Source organism: Macrotis lagotis, chromosome 2, assembly GCF_037893015.1.
Source record: "Macrotis lagotis isolate mMagLag1 chromosome 2, bilby.v1.9.chrom.fasta, whole genome shotgun sequence".
In the NCBI taxonomy this organism is placed as follows: domain Eukaryota; kingdom Metazoa; phylum Chordata; class Mammalia; order Peramelemorphia; family Peramelidae; genus Macrotis; species Macrotis lagotis.
In genome coordinates this window covers 259604187-259620961 of record NC_133659.1, presented here as the reverse complement: position 1 = coordinate 259620961, position 16775 = coordinate 259604187, and the positions used below count along the sequence as shown (strand labels likewise).

The following is a 16775-nucleotide window of genomic DNA, read 5'->3' as shown; positions in this document are numbered from 1 at the left end:
GAATTCTTGTTGGAGGCACAATAAGGATGTCAGTGTACTTGAATTAGAGAATATGCAGAGGAAAGTGAAGTGTCAGACAGGTGGAAAGGGGTAAGTTTATAATGGGTTTCTTTGTTATGTAAGAATATTTCCTGAGTAAATCAATTGGAAGTAAGTATGAACAGGGCCTGTACACCTCTATGAATCGAAGTCAATTCAAGAGAAATTTAATCACCCCTTCAAGATTTTTACAGTAGAAAAAAGCTATCTCAGAAAAAGATAGAGATTTCAGGGCTGGAAGCAGATAAGTAGCAGGGGTCATTTAGTGCTTGAACCCCAGCATAATCAGAAAAAAAAGAAAAGGAATGAGTGGTGACAGAAATGAGAGACCTCAACTTTGACTCTACTGATATTTCAAAGCAGAAAACTCAGGCTGAGGTTACTAGTCTCCTTGCCTAAAACTGAAGGTGGTTTGGAGAAAAGGTCTGATGTTTCTCAAACTTTACCTTGATCTATCTATCCATTCACAGATATAATACGTTTCTTAATTATCCAAAGATTTCCAATAACCTGAAACACAGAGTGACCAGAGGTTAACTAGAAAGAGAAACAAATGTAAATCTAGTCAGAGAGCCCAACTCTATCTAAATGTTAGAAATTTTCCTAATTAAGGGCTCAGAGAATTTGTGGTTGAATTCATACTTTTTTGGCTAAAATAAACTCCTTAAAACTGAAGAGAAGAGAATCACATGGGCCTTGAGAGCCACCATAATGTTCACAGGCTTAAAATGAGCTAATTAATATAACAGGATAACATATAAATTTAGGATAGCATCAATGAGTTTATTATTAGGGATCAAGAAGGCTTTCAAATTTTATTTTAAAATGAATCTTTACAATATCACACTTGACTAAAAGATAAAGAGACTGTAAGTTTCCATTGTGCTTATTGGTTGTTGGTTATCCATAATTACACTTGAATTGGTAGAGCAAATCATTACCTTCATAGAATCAAAAAACATTTATTGGTCTTTTATTTTCAGGGTATTGTGCTAAATGCTAGAAATATAAAAAAGAAAAAATAAAGAAAATGGCCATTTTCTCTAGAACTTTGTATAGTATAAAGGGAGGATAGAGGAGAAATCAAATATATGTGCAAGTATGAATAAAATATGTATGTAGCTTCTTGGGTCTGCATATATTGGAATCTTTGATCTAGAAGTCCTTTAACACCAGATCAACCAACAGTTCCTCAGCCTGTTTCTGGATCAAGGCTAATTAATTAATCAGCAGAATGAACTCTAAAGCAGAGCAGTCTCCCTTCAGACCAACGTCTCTGCTCCCCCTATCAGGTGAACTTGTCCTTGGTTCCTTTTCCTTAGAAGTCTGAGGCATGATGAAGGAATTAATATACACTCTGAAAGATTATGAAAGTATCAGACACACTTTTGTCACCTGTCTCAAGTGCTGAAGAGTGCAGAATCCTAGAAGAAGAGATCTGTAATCATTTAAAAGTTATCAGTTTACATTTCTGAAACAGACCATATTACATTGTGGATAATTCTTGAACTCAGGATAGAACACAGGAAGAGGGGAGTGGGCCATAATACAAAACTCTCCACACTTTCCACTGAAATTTTCAACAGAAGTTGTGCAAGTTATTTAATGTTACCTGTCTCAGTTTCCTCATGCGATAAGAATGATAATAGCACCTACTTTATCAGGATTATTGTGAGACTCCAATCAAATGATATTTGTAAAACACTACATAAAAATTATATGTTATTATTCCTCAGGAAAATACAAGGTCTGTATTTCTTAATACCAATATTGCTACATAGTAGGAAAACTTGAAATACAAGTCTCTGAAGAATTAAAAATAAATATCAGAGGACAATAAAGAGGTATAAAGTGGGATTTTAGCTGGTGTTTTCATATTCAGAACCTTGGTAACTTCCTTCTTTCCCTTTAATATCTTGTCTCCCTTAAATCTTTTTTCTGTAGGCTACATGTCCATGTGTGTGCTGACCCTTCTTCCTCAGACCTCACATAATCTTCATTTGTGTTTCTTTCATTGGATCAGAGGATTATATATTTAGAGCTGGTAGAATTTAACATATAAGTTTAGATCTTAAAGATAATATGGTCCTATTCTCTTGTTTTACATTTGAGGCCCAGAGAGGTTAAAAGATGTGGTAAAGGTCATAATGAGACTAAAGTAAGTCTTTGCAAAATGAGAATTTGAATCCAGTTCCTCTATCTCTAAGTCTCATGTTCCCTTTACTCTACTCCTCTGTCTCTCGTGTAATTAGATATTATTTTGTATTGCCATGGTACTGAGTCATAGATTAGCACTTGGGGATTTTTTTAGGATTGATTTTTTTCCACTTTTTTATTTTTTGTTATTCTGAAGTTGAGAAATACCAATAAACATGGACATTTTCATATGTAAATAAGAACAGAAAAAGAGCATTGTGTATGACTATTAACTTCTACCATATATAGTTTACTTTTTAAATATTATCCAATGTTTTATTTTCCTTATAAATAACAGAAAATTTCATCTATATAATTGAATCCCTGAAGTATATATAGATTTTTTTAATCTATTAGAAATCTCAGCTTGCCACAGTAGCCCTACAAAGCATCCCATAAACATCCTCTCAGGGAAGTTTCCAATATTTTGGGAAGATACCAAATTTAATATTTTCTTTCCTTTTACTATATAAGACCACAAAGCCCTGCATGTGGAATCTCTAAATTGTAGGACATTTTAGAGCTGGAAAAGATCTTGGAGATCCTTCAGTTCAACTCCTCATTTTACACTGAGGGAACTGAGACCCAGTGATGGATAGACTTGTATAAGTTCATGTAGCTAGGCTTTAGCTCAAAAAGATCTTTTTCTTCATTTTTTGAAAGAATAACAATAATTTCACTGAAGATATGGATGTCTGATTTGTGGGTGACACAAAACTTGGAGGGATGGCTGATAAACTAGATGGCAGAATTGGGATCCAATATTATCTTAATATCTTGACAGTCTGGAATAATGGGCCCAAATCAGGGAAATGAAATGTGACTGTAGTAAATGCAAAATTTTATTGAAGTTCTCTAGATTCCCCTTATCTGATCAGCACAGAGAGAGACCTGGGTCAAGAGCAGTTCTCAGGAAAAAAAATCTGGTTGAATGCAAGCCAAATTAACACCTACTGACATTCACTGCTACCACCACCACCACCACCACCATCACCAGTGCCACTGATACTACTACTGACATCACCAGTGCCACTGCCAGCACCACTATCATCGCCACTGCCACCACCAATAGCCCAATTTCTGTTTTTCTCTATAAGGTTTTGAAGGAGAAATAAGGATAAATAAGACTCACTCCCTACCCTCATGGGACTTGTTATCTAGGAGTGGTGAAATGATCTGAGAAATAGGGTTAAATGAAGATGATTCATATAAGACAAGGCCAGGCTATGTGGTTTGAGAACCAGGAAGTTATAGCTTACTTTTAAAAAGTATATCATAAATTCAACATGTTCATTTTGAAATCTATCCTGGTTGTCCCCCTCTGGACTTTCTTCTCTTTTCTTCAATGCATCTAAAATGTTTCAATGAATCTTTTTTCTTTCCTTTCTTGTTTTGTTTTGTTTTTGACATCACTATCACCAGCCCTCCCTTCCACACAATTTTAAAAACTACAAAAAACATGATTAAGAAATACAGATCCGGGGCGGCTAGGTGGCACAGTGGATAGAGCACTGGCCCTGGAGTCAGGAGTACCTGAGTTCAAATACAGCCTCAGACACTTAATAATTACCTAGCTGTGTGACCTGGGGCAAGCCACTTAACCCTATTGCCTTGCAAAAAAAAAAAAAAAGAAAAGAAAAAGAAATACAGATCCACCCATTGGCCATAAACAAAAATGTCTCTCTCATTCTCCCCCTCCAGTTCATCACTTCCATATCAAGAGGTGAGCAGCATAATTTATATTCATTCCTTTGGTATTGTGGTTGGTCATTGCATTAAGCAATGTCCTTAAGTCTTCAAAGTTTGTTTTTATAGTGCTGTTATTGGATAATTGTTCTCCTGTTTCTGTTCACTTCAGTCTGCTTAAGTTTATACACATCTTTCCAGACTTATCTGAAAGCATCACTTTCAACATTTCTAAGTCAAACAGTATTCCAACATGTTGCTATGCAGATTAATTTGCATTAATTAATTAAAATGTATATCATTGGTGGGCACCCCTTTTTCTTCTAATTGTTTGCTCCTACAAAATTATAGTTTCTATTTTTTAACCAGAGTTGTCTTTCACTTTTTATTTTCTGAAATGCTAAATTCCTTTAAAAAGAGTATCACATAGTTATCTAGGGGGTTATATGGGATTGTTTATTTTATTTTTGAGTTTTACTACTTATAGTAGCTTGGAGTGAGTCTAGGCTTTGGTTTAGGATTAACATAAACTCAGTGCTATTTCCTGGGTTTCCCCAAAAGGTCATGGTCTATCTTTAGTTCATTATGTCCCACCCAGGGTTTACTCTAGGAAATTTTTGACTCTAGTTTATGTATAACTGATGTCTGGGTTTCCAAGAACTTGTGCACATCAACATCTCCAGCTTCTGTATAAGTATTCAAGGTAATACATTCAGCTTGAGTACAAGATAGCTTTTATTTTACCTCACAGAAGGGACAGAAGATTTGCAAAGGACTCGTAGCTATAAACAAATGCAGAACTTACATCAGATTACTTGCTGTCATGGGGGAAGGAGAGGGTGGTGAAATCAAAAGCTTACAAAAGGACGAATACATGTAGTTGGCAAAAATAAATAGATAAACATATGCAAAACAGACCAAAGGGACAGTTGAGAATCCATAAATGCTTTTTCCCCCTTTTACCTTTTGCTTCATGGTCCCCAAATTCTTCTGAGATATATATATTATGGATTGGATCCTGAAGGGATCTGACCTTGAGAATGCTAGTGGAGAAACAACTTGATATTCTAGTTAAATTCCTTTCTCTACACAATCTTACATAGTTTCCTAGAAGGATCAGTAGGAGTTTTAGCTCAGTTAAATAGGTCAGAACAAAAGGTCCAAGAAGGTCCATCCTTCCCAGAGTTTGGGCACTGAAACTCATCCCCAAGGCCATGGAACAATTCCTCCCCACCCTCTCCAATGGCATGGCTTAACTCTCTTCTCCCAGGAGTGTGGGTCAACTAATGGTTGGGAACATGAGTCCTATTCTGTTTTCCTCACCATTGTCAATTGTTGACTTTTTTTTTCTAATATAGCATTCCCCCCACCCTACAGCTGACTTTCTGGGACTCTGAAGGTCTTTGTAAGATAATAACTTACCCCAACTCAGACATTGAAAGTAACTGGGACAGGAAAAAAATTTCCTATCACCTCTTTATTCTACCTTCATTCTCCCAAGAATCCCTGAATTCTGATCTCCATCACTTCCTAAGGTATAACAGGAACCTACCAATGGTGGGTTTTGGAACACACACCCACAGACAGATACACATACATAAGCATGAGTGTGTTTTCATTTTTTCAGTAGGAAATCGAGACTAATAGGACAAATAAACATCAGTCGGTTGTGATAAGAAAGCAAAGCTCTAGTTCATTCCTGTCAAGAAGACCAATATCTTTTCAGTTCTACCAACTTTGATGTTACCCTTGATTCCTCACTTTCCTTTATCTCATATACCTAAACAATGGACAGTTGTCCTAATCTCTGTCTCTCATCACTCTAGTCTGCAACTTCACATAGCCTAAAACCTGGCATATTAGAAAGCATTTAATGGTTTGTTAACAAAACATGATTTTCCTAAGGAGCAGACCTAACCCTATGACTTCCCCACTCAATAAATTCCAGTATCTCTATTATCTTTAGGATCAAATTTATTTAATCTTTATCTAATCTATTTAAATTTCTTTTTTGCATATTTTATGATGTATATACTAATTAGTACATATATAATAACATTCTAAATGTTTTTGCTCTTGGTAAACTTGACCAAATATATTTAGTAACCCCTTAGTGCTTCCAAGACAGTTCATCTTTGGAGAATCCCCATTTACTGAGATTTAATGAGTAAGTAAGTAATTGATAAACATTTGTTTAATTAACTTGGTTTCTTTGGAGTCACACAAGTCTCAGAGTCCCTGAACAAGCTGGTCTTTCCTTCCATGTGCTTCTCCTTCCCTGTGGCATCTCATGTATATCTTGATGCTAAGAACCAACCAAGTTACATGACCAAAATTCCAGCTCAGGAACCTCAGTCACCTTTGGGTCCCTGGACCAGCAGAAGGGTGAGAAGATGGGATGCTTGATTTATGGTAGAGCTAATAGTGTAGGGATCTGAGTCATCTCTTAGAAAACAGGCAGAGAGATTTGGAGAGATGGAGATTTGGGAGAAAATATAAACAGAAAGACTAGAAGACATAAATGACTGAGAGACGCACTTGGGCCTCCTTATTCTGTCACTTCTGCCATTTGACTCAGTTATTGTGGATCTTCCCTTCTTTCATCCTCTCACTTCCCAATCTTGATTGTTGCCCTTGCTAATCCTCCCTTTTTTCTCCTGCCAGTTTCTCAGTCAGAGTGGTACCAGGTCTCAGACCACCTCCCCAGTTCCCCACAGACATAGGGCAACACCCTCAGAGTGACACACACCCCTGGATGACACACTACACAAAATGACACTTACTCCCAGACACACTCACACCCCCTCAACTCTCTCCCACCCCACACACTCATCCACTCACTTCCACAGGCAGATCCAGACATCTTCCTTCCCTTTAATAATCACATATATGACTTCTCACCCCTAACAGGTCAGAATATATGCATTCTGAATTCATTCATAATTCATTCTCAGATATAAACATACATTCACTTAGAGACACATTGCAAAAATTCACAGAATATCTCTAGATATTAACACGAATAATTCTCATATTCACTTAAACACTCACATTGTACCTTCTACACACTCCACACACACACACACACACACACACTTTACATATGTACTTGTATATTTGCACACTTGTACAGCACAAACTTACACAAGCACAACTTTATACACAGTGAATTTGAACTCCCACCCTACCTTCCCCCCCCCCCCCCAGTTCCCCAGACAGTGATTCTCTGCTTAGTTTCTCCCACTCCCTTAGTTTCAGCAGTTCTTCTTCGGCTCCCCGCCCCCCACCCAAGTCCTTCTCCCACGCTCTCTGCAATCTTGTTCTGCGTCTTCCCTCCCCCATCTCTGGGACTCCCCTGACCACTGCCCGCAGTGTCTCCCTCCTCCCTCAGGCCGGCTGTCTGGGGTTCCTGGGTGGGGTGGTTTCTCCCCCGCGTCCCATTCTCAAACCGCAGCCTGCGGACTCGCGGAGTGGGGGGGTAGGGGCGGTGGAAAGCGAGGTGACGTCGAAAATACAGTCCAATATAGGGGGCGGGGTGGGGAAAAGCGGGACTGTGACTGGGGTAACCGGGCTGGGGGCACCAGAGGCAGGACCTCTCCAAAGTCTGCCTTTGCCGCTCCCCCTGCCGGCCACCTATCTGACTCGACTGGCCTGTCCCCGACGGGCCCGGGCAGGGGGGGCGGGGGGGCGGAGTGAGGCTGAAGAGCGTGGGAGGGAATCCCGAGGGGAGGGGTCGACAGCCGGTTCCTAGACTGGGGGGGCGGGAGCCCTGAAGCAAGGGGCGGGGGGTGAGCCCCGACGGCCAGCCAGCCATCTCCGCAAGCAGACAAGCCAGAGCCCCGTAAGGCCCAGCGGTCCATTGTCTGAGCCCCTGTCCTGTGCGCCCCTGTGTGGAGGCCCGGCCCGGCCCGGCCGGGGGACCCTCCTTGCCCTCCTCCTCCCCACCACTATAATAGGTGGTGTTGCTGACCTAGGACGCTTCAGGCTGTCAGCCCTGCCCGGGAGCTCCTTGCGCAGCTCTGCAAGCCATGCTGCAAGCCGTCACCTGGACTCGGGAGTTTTAGTTCAGATTCGGGGAACCTGGGAACCAGGGGCCAACGCCGCCCGTCCTGCCCCGCTATAGCGGGAAGCAGCCAGTCCAGTCCCGGCTCGCCACAGACTGGGGATGGGGACCGATACTCTGCTTTTGAGCTGGGGAGCCGCGACCCTGCTGGCGCTCGCCGCTATGCCTGGAGTTCTGGCCGCCAACAGCAGCGGCAGATGGTGGTGAGTGATACGAGGTCAGGGGACTCTGGAGTCGGGGCTGCTAACCCCACGTTTTCCATTCAAATCTCAAATACACAGAGACAAGACAGACTTCATGAACACTACGCATTCTTACACATAAGCTCCATTCCTTTGGGGGGAAACCCCAGAAAAGAAGGCTGGGAGGGAGAGAGAGGCTGGGAGAAGGGAAAGGGCCTCGGAGCTGTCCAGAGCTGTCCAAAGTAACTGTAGGAGCCTTAAGACTTGGGTGGTATAGTAGCCGAGACGCCAGTTTCAGCTCTTTCCTTGCGTTTTCTTAGCTCTCCGATTCCTACTAATGCCAACAACAGTAGATCTCCCAATACTTCTCCCCCTTCTTCTGTGCTCTCTCTCTCTCTCTCTCTCTCTCTCTCTCTCTCTCTCTCTCTCTCTCTCTCTCTCTCTCTCCCCCCCCCCCCGCCTCCCCGTTCCCCCATTGCTCTCTCTGCTTTCCCAGAATTGCCCTCAATGTAAGTTAAACTCAATCGTGCTGTCCCTTTACCAAGTAGCTCGGCGCTGGTGTCTCCTAAGAGAAAGCCCCTCGAGTTTTACAAGCCTTGTGGGGGATGGGTACAAGTCAATCTACCGTCAGATCCTTGATTCGATTGAACTGCAGTTCAATCAGGGATTTTCCTTCATCCTGGATCTCCTCTCTCTTTTTTTAGGGGGCATAAGGAGGCGGGTGGTTTGGCATCCCAGTTTGGGTTTCGGTCATTTTGCTACTCAATCCTTACAGAGCAATTGGGGGTGGGGAGGTGAAAGAGAATGAACTTGACTGGGGACAGAAAATGCCTGGGAAAAGAAATGCAAATATCTAGTTCTTATTGGGTATAGCGGAACCTCAGAAACCCAGGCACCTGGATTTGATGTCTATGGTGCTTTCTTCTGCCCTGCTGCAGCCCGGGTTTTCTGCATCAGGGAAAGGGATGCGGTTCTTTGGTAGATTGTTTACTATAGATTTGTTGAATGGAATAGAATGGGATTGGGTAGAGTATCGGCTTTTGGGAGAAGAGAGACAGGGCTCTAAGATCCCAAGCTAAGTCTGAGCTCCTGACATGCGTGTCCGACCCCAGGGGCATAGTGAACGTGGCGTCCTCCACCAACCTGCTGACCGACTCAAAGAGCTTGCAATTGGTTCTGGAACCAAGTCTGCAGTTGCTTAGCCGCAAGCAGCGGCGGCTAATTCGGCAAAACCCGGGGATCTTGCATAGCGTGAGCGGCGGTCTGCAGAGCGCCGTGAGGGAGTGCAAGTGGCAGTTTCGGAATCGACGCTGGAACTGCCCAACGGCTTCAGGGCCCCACGTTTTCGGCAAGATAGTCAACCGAGGTGCGCGCTGTGAAGTTGGGGGTGGGAGGGCGGTGAAAGAGGAGGCGAGAGGAGATTGTGGGACTGGAGGTAGACAAAGATAGCACTAAGGGATAGATAGGTTCCTGCTGCTTCTTCAACCTAAGTAAGGTCAGCCCTGGGCTAGGAGCGTATTGGAGAGGATGCCCCCAGAGGGCATAAGACATACAATCAATCAATCGACAGATGGTGGTTGCGAACTATGTGATTGGGGGGGGGGGGAGCAAAGTCCTATACTCACTTCACCCTACCAGGATAAGTGGCACCAAAACTTCCGCTCTTGGGAACTAGCTAGCTCTGGGTCACCTCTAGTTTAGAAGGGGCTGAGCTTCAGGGAGGGGTGGAGGGAAATGTAGGAAGTTTCCCTGCCACCCCTTCTTTTCCTGGGTGAAGACTGGAGAAAAACTGAGGCAGAAAGAAGCTATGTGCTCGCTTTCTGCATTTCCAGCTACCCATAGCAATTAAAGTACTAGCTGAATGTGAGCGTGAGTGCGTGTGTCTAGCGGTTTGTGAGGCAAGGAATTTAGGGGAATGAGTCAGAACTTCTGGGTTCTAAAAGGTGTTTCCAGTACCAATCTCCTCCCAGCTAATCCCAACACCACCGCCCACCCGAGTTACCCCAATTCCTCTTTCCCTAACAGGGTGCCGAGAAACCGCCTTCATCTTCGCCATCACCTCTGCTGGGGTGACACACTCAGTTGCTCGCTCCTGTTCTGAGGGTTCCATAGAATCTTGTACGTGCGACTACAGGAGACGTGGCCCGGGCGGTCCGGACTGGCACTGGGGTGGCTGCAGTGATAACATCGACTTTGGTCGCCTCTTCGGCCGAGAATTTGTGGACTCTGGGGAGAAGGGGAGGGACCTGCGTTTCCTTATGAATCTTCATAACAACGAGGCGGGGCGCACGGTAAGGGAGTTCTAGGAGTGTTTGTGTGTGTGTGTGTGTGTGTGTGTGTGTGTGTGTGTGTGTGTGTGTGTGTGTGTATGTGTGTGTGTGTGTGTGTGATGCATAATGAAGGGGGATAAGAAAGCCAGACTTCAAGTTAGCAAGGATGGGGGTACACGGGAGCGGGGGGCGGGGCAGTGAGTGCACCCAGGTTAGCCAGTGTATATGGAAGTGGGGTGCAGGTTAGTGGGCTTATGGTAGAGAACAGATTGTGCAACTTCGAAGCCTGGGAAAGCTGGGGTGCGGTCGGGGAGCCCGGTGCGTGACCCTGGGGAATAAATGGTCAATGAACGGGTAGGAAGAGACGAGAGAAAGCGTCTGATCCAAGTCCCTCTTTTACGTATTTTGACTTGCCTAGTAAGCGGTAGCCCCAGAAACTCAAACCAGACTCGTCGATGCCAAATCCCAGCGCTTTCCCCATTTTCCACGCGGCTTCGCGAGTGATTCAGCAGAAAGCAAGGCAACAGATAGGATTCAGAAGCTCTTTATTGAGGGGAGGCGATGCGTTCCTAAAAGGCAATTGGGGTGGTCAGGGGAGGCTGGCGCAGCTGATGATTGCCTTTTGCCCACAGACCGTGTTCTCGGAGATGCGCCAGGAATGCAAGTGCCACGGCATGTCGGGCTCCTGCACTGTGCGCACGTGCTGGATGAGGCTGCCCACGCTGCGCGCGGTGGGCGACGTGCTGCGGGACCGCTTCGACGGCGCCTCGCGCGTGCTCTACGGCAATAGGGGCAACAACCGCGCCTCACGCGCAGAGCTGCTGCGCCTGGAGCCCGAGGACCCTGCTCATAAGCCGCCCTCACCTCACGACCTCGTGTATTTCGAGAAGTCGCCCAACTTCTGCACCTACAGTGGGCGCATGGGCACAGCGGGCACCACGGGGCGCGCCTGCAACAGCTCTTCCCCGGCCCTGGACGGTTGCGAGCTCCTGTGTTGCGGGCGAGGCCACCGCACACGCACCCAGCGCGTCACCGAGCGCTGCAATTGCACCTTCCACTGGTGCTGCCATGTCAGCTGCCGCAACTGCACCCACACACGAGTGCTGCACGAATGTCTGTGAGGGAGGCGGGGCTCTCTGCCTAGGGACCTGCGAATCCACGGCCTCGGAAGACTCTCTCCCTGCTCTACGGTCCCATGCACCTGGGAACCCCCAGGAGCCCCCAAGCCAGAAACCCCTATTCTCCTTTCCCATGGTCCACAAATACCCCCTTTCCACACCTTCCCTTCTACACAGATACCCAATTCACACATCCCTCCCCCAAGCTGCCCATTCCACCCTTCCCAGCTCAGTCAAGGGAACATAAATTTACTTAGAGAGGACCCTCACCCACAATCCCTTGATGACTGGGGTTTTCGCAAAGCTATTTCCCTCAGAGTTGTAACCTAGGGGGGAATACACTGCAGCACTGCCCTCTTCTCCCCTTCTGTGAAGTCCTCTGCTCAGGCCCACTCACTCCCAGCAGAGAATAAGAGAGGATTTCAATTCTCCCAGTGCCCTGGTGCATCCATCCATCCATCCATCCATATATGTATATACATATATATGTATATACATATATATGTATACATATATATGTTAGAGAAGAAAACCTTCACTATCTCTGATAGTGATTTTCTATATTCTCTTTCCCCTTCTAATATTCTTTCTTTCTTTTTCCCCCTCTCTTTTGCTTTTTCTCCTTTGGTCCCCTTGTCAGACCCTTTTACTTTCCTGGACTGTGAGGAGACCCCAGGTACTGAGAAGGTAGGCAGGCACTGAGACCTAGGACCCAGCTTCAGGCTTCAAAGCTTGGGTAGTGCCTCCCTTTCTTACCCACAACAGGGGCAGAAGAGTTCTAGGGGAGAAGGACAGCTGTGATGATATGTCTAATGGGTTAGGGAGACTCAGATGGGGTCACCCTTCACCCAGGCCCTGCAATGGGGCCATTGAACAGCTGTGAGTTCTGTCTACTATGTCCTCAATCTCACCCTCTCTCATCCTCCTCCCTAGTCAGTGTGTAAATAATTTGCACTGAACTGTGGATACAAAGCAGAGGATTTGGTTCTTGTAAATAAAACTATTTATTGTGCTGGGTCCCAGCCTGTTCCACAGAACTACCCCTACCTCCAGACTCCACTCTTTCTCTCCTTACCCTTTTGCCCTGCCCTATTCCTTTTCTGATTTTTTTCTTTATCTCCTCAAAGATATCTTTGACCACAGAAACCAATATTTCTCTTCTGTGTGACCACTGTCAACTCTTCTGTCCCCTGTAGTATATTTTTCTTTGCAGAATAAAATTTCTATTTTTTATCAATGATATAAATGTTTTTTCCTTGAACATACCATTATTGTGTTAACCCCACTTTTCCTCAGCAAGAATCTTTACATTTCCAGCAGCCCAGGGGTAAAGGGAGACCTTAGAAAGGGGTCATATGAACAGGCTTGGTCCCTTCACAGGGATCAGGACAGAGAAATTCAAGATCTGTGACCTCCAGTTGACCTTCCTGAGGCCACTGGTGGACCCTCTTCTTCTGTGGAAAGCTCAATTAGGGAAGTTCTCGAATATGGGATGTCACTTCATAGCTGTGTAATCTCAGAAGTCATTTATCTTCTGTGCCTCAATTTCTTTTTTAAAACATCATTTTGTTTTTATCCCAGAAAGATGGGATTCAGAGACAGAAGAGAGTAGTATCTAATACAACCTTTTAATTTTATGGAGAAGAAAATGGATTCTCAGAGAGGTTAAGGGACTCATACCAGCTAAACTAGGAGAGGATACATTCAAACTCAGTCTCTTAGCTCAACTCTAGTGTCTTTTCCATTAAACCACGATTCCCCACTCTTCTCCACACTTGATTCATTCTTCAGTTTCTTCTTTGGTAAAAATGGAGATCCATTCTACCTGTCCTAATTATCTCAAAGGGTTATTTATGAGATTATAGATATAAAAGTTTAGGAAGTAAAAAAAATGCAAAACAATTGTCAGGCTTGATTATAATAATGACAGAAGTGAGGCCCCAAGGCCCATCTGGCTGTCCTGGCTCCAACCTCAGAATTTTTTTTTAGGAACAAACTCCACAGAAGACAGGAAACTTTCCTAGTTAGTCTCCTTACTCCAAGGAAAACACTCTCTACAGAGCATGGAAGTCCCAGGAAACTGATGATGGCATTCTAGGTTTAAAAGATCAGAACTTTAGGGTTATGATTGTAGGATCCATAGGATTTAGAAATGAAAGGGCTCTAGGAAGGACAGGGGCAAGAGAATTAAGAAACAAATCATAAAACTAAACACAATTTTCACCAAAATATAATCTTAATAATTCATTCGTTTTCCAAATTCCCCAAATACTGAACCGACCTTAACCCTGACCCCCACCTAATACTGACTGTATCCAGAACTGTGACTCCAACATTCACCATAATATTCATTCTACATTCAACAAGTTTCTAAGTGCCTATTATCCTAACTATACAGCATCTTCCCTGGAACCCTGAACCTTAATCATAACCCTGACTACTTAATATTTACCAAATTTCCTTTGGTTCTGTTTGGGCAAAAACCTTCAAGCTAAGCATCTAGACATTTTCTTAGGCTCTACTCCATGACCAGCTAATTCCTTGTTCCCCATCCATAGAGAAAAAGAATGATTCAGCTGTGGAGAGGAGAAGGTACTGAACAGCAGGAAATGTAAGGACTTGTGGGGAAAGTGTCCAGCATAGAGAAGAATGACCTGGGGAAGAATCATAAATTATTCCTCTTCCCACCTATGGAGCATCCATCTACTCTGTTATACTCCTCAACACACAAACCTTCCATCTCCCTCATAACTATACCTTAGGGAAAGAAGACTGAATGGGGATAAAAAAAGTTTGAAACATGGAAGAGGCAATTCAAGAGGCAAAAAATAATGGCCTGGAAGTTGGCAGACAATTAGGGAAGAAAATGTGTGATGTTATTTTATGGTCAGATGTTTTCATTTCAAATTGCTCATATGAACACATTGGGAGCAAGTGAATAGAGTGAGGACAGACACATCAGAGGGTCACCACTTAGTTGTTTTTGTTGTTTTTTGTTCTTATTTTTGGTTTTTGCAAGGCAATGGGATTAAGTGACTTGCCCTAGGTCACACAGCTAGGCAATTATTAAGTGTCAGGCTGGATTTGAACTCAGGTACTCCTAATTCCAGGGCCAGTGCTCTATCCACTGCACCACCTAGCCACCCCTACTTACCACTTAGAGCGAATGGGATAGAGAAAGGAAGGAGAAGGGAAGGAGAAAAGGAAGTTTTACCCAAGTCAGGTAAGGAACCTAGTTTCAATTGGTGCAGAACCCTTAGATATGGCCTGGCATTAGTGAATCAAGGAGTAGTATTGTTATTGGATGGGAGAAAAAGGCAGGAAGGAAAGATCTGAGAGTTGGGTGGAGGGGCTGACATACATGAGGTTGTCTGGAGGATCCTGTATGCCTATAGTAACTCACGCCTCAGCATTTGTACCCTGGAAAAACCCTGTCAGTGGGGCTGCAAATATCCTGGGGTTCAGTTCCCCACCTCCCACCCCTCTCAGTGCCAGCTAAATCCTGCTCACCAACCCAGAGGAAGAAAAATAACAAAGAGAGGAGAAAATAAGCTGTTTGGCTGTGGTGTGAGCAGGAATATCCGTGCAGAACTGCCCACCACTCACCCTTACTCACTCTTTCCACACCCAGACAGGGCGTCCAACTTGAGACAGAGCCCCCCCACACACATGCACATTCACACACACACAGGCACACACACACACACACACACACACACACACACACACACACACACACACGTCTGGGCTAAAAGCAGCATCCGGTGAGAGGCAGGTTATAAATATGCCAGGGAAGCTGCCTTCAAATAGTTCCCTTGTCATTCCCTAAGGAAAGGCCAGGTGTGGGGGTGGTTCCTAGGAAGGGAGAGAGGGTTACCCTACACCCCCAGGCTTAAGAAGGGAGCAGGGTTGAGGAACCAGGTTGGGACTCCCCTGGAGGGCAATGGGGCCCTTTTCCAAGAATCTGTGTGATGAGTTGCATTTTTTTTTTGCCCTTTTCCATTGAGAATAGGAACAAATAGGGCCTCTTAGGTTCCTGGATCCTTAGCAGCAAATAAGGAGAGATTTGTCTAGCCTGCTGCTAAGTTTCCCATCCTCCAGAAGCCTTGGAGGTCGAAGAGTCTGTCCTGACCAGGCTTGGTGAGATCTCTTAAAGACACGGGCCTGGGGAAAGTCAATCTTTATTCCAAACCCAACTGACACTTAAGGCTAGCTATCTCTCCCCTCACTCCATACTCTGCCAGACATGCATGTGCACTCAGAAATATATACGCAGACATGTTCATACATAAATATAACTCCTAGGACATACAGTTCACAAACAAGGAATACATACATGTGTGCATATATTCAGACATTGGAAATCTTTAAGTAGAAACATGTGTGTTATATGTTTACAAACACACAACATATATGCATGTATGAACTTGAACACACATTTTTATAAGAATGAAAGCACAAAGATACGAGCAGCACTTCTAAGTGCTTCTTAGATTTAACCCATTAGCCTGCTCAAAATGGACCTGGGACTATTCTGGGAAACAAAATTCCTGGTTGCACCACTAAGTGGAAGACTTGGGGGTGGGGCAGTGCTAATTCTTCCTAGACCTCCTCTGGTCTCAGTCAAATGGGGAAAATGCTCCATGCAACTCCCCGTCTCTCTGGAGTTTCTGATGTGGGCAGTAGAAGAGGGTCTTTCAGGTGAGGGAATATCATGGACTAGCTGATCCTAGTGATCTCTCTCCTGGAGGGCCTAGAGACACTTCAGCCTTCTATTCCTGCTTAGAATTATATGCCCACAAGATGCCCCAAAGGGTAGGGGAATGCAGCTCCATTCTGGCAGTCCCCAGCTCCCTCCCAGGACCTGTGCCCTCTCTTTCCTAGCCCTCCCCCACATTAATCCTCGGAAGTGAGGGGGCGACCCAGGCAGTCCCCTTGGGTTTTATTGTCGTCCTTCACCCTCCCCATTGGCGTCTAATTAACTCCTCCTGCCTCCTGGTTTTGTGTGCCCCCTCCCTTACCCCACCTTGTTGCCCCGCCCCTCCGCTCGTCCTGCTCCCCCCCAAAGGACATTCCAACCCAGTCAGCCCATCGTGCCAGGGCAACCAGGGCCGGACTTTGGCCTAATCCTCCCGCCGCCTGGCCAGGCTGGGGGACCCCCACTCACCTCCCCATCTCTGGGGACTGCCCGACTCTGCTGTGGCGGAGACACACAATCAGG

At 44.8% G+C, this 16775-nt stretch overlaps 1 protein-coding gene across 1 annotated transcript; it reads left to right on the top strand.

Moving 5' to 3' along the window:
- Window positions 1-7712: 7712 nt before the first annotated feature.
- WNT1 (Wnt family member 1) lies at window positions 7713-12050 on the top strand. The gene is made up of 4 exons (XM_074220757.1): window positions 7713-8187; window positions 9279-9532; window positions 10192-10457; window positions 11069-12050. Exons 1-4 carry the CDS (start codon window positions 8087-8089, stop codon window positions 11555-11557), a joined length of 1110 nt encoding a protein of 369 aa, XP_074076858.1. The 5' UTR covers window positions 7713-8086; the 3' UTR covers window positions 11558-12050.
- Window positions 12051-16775: the final 4725 nt, after the last annotated feature.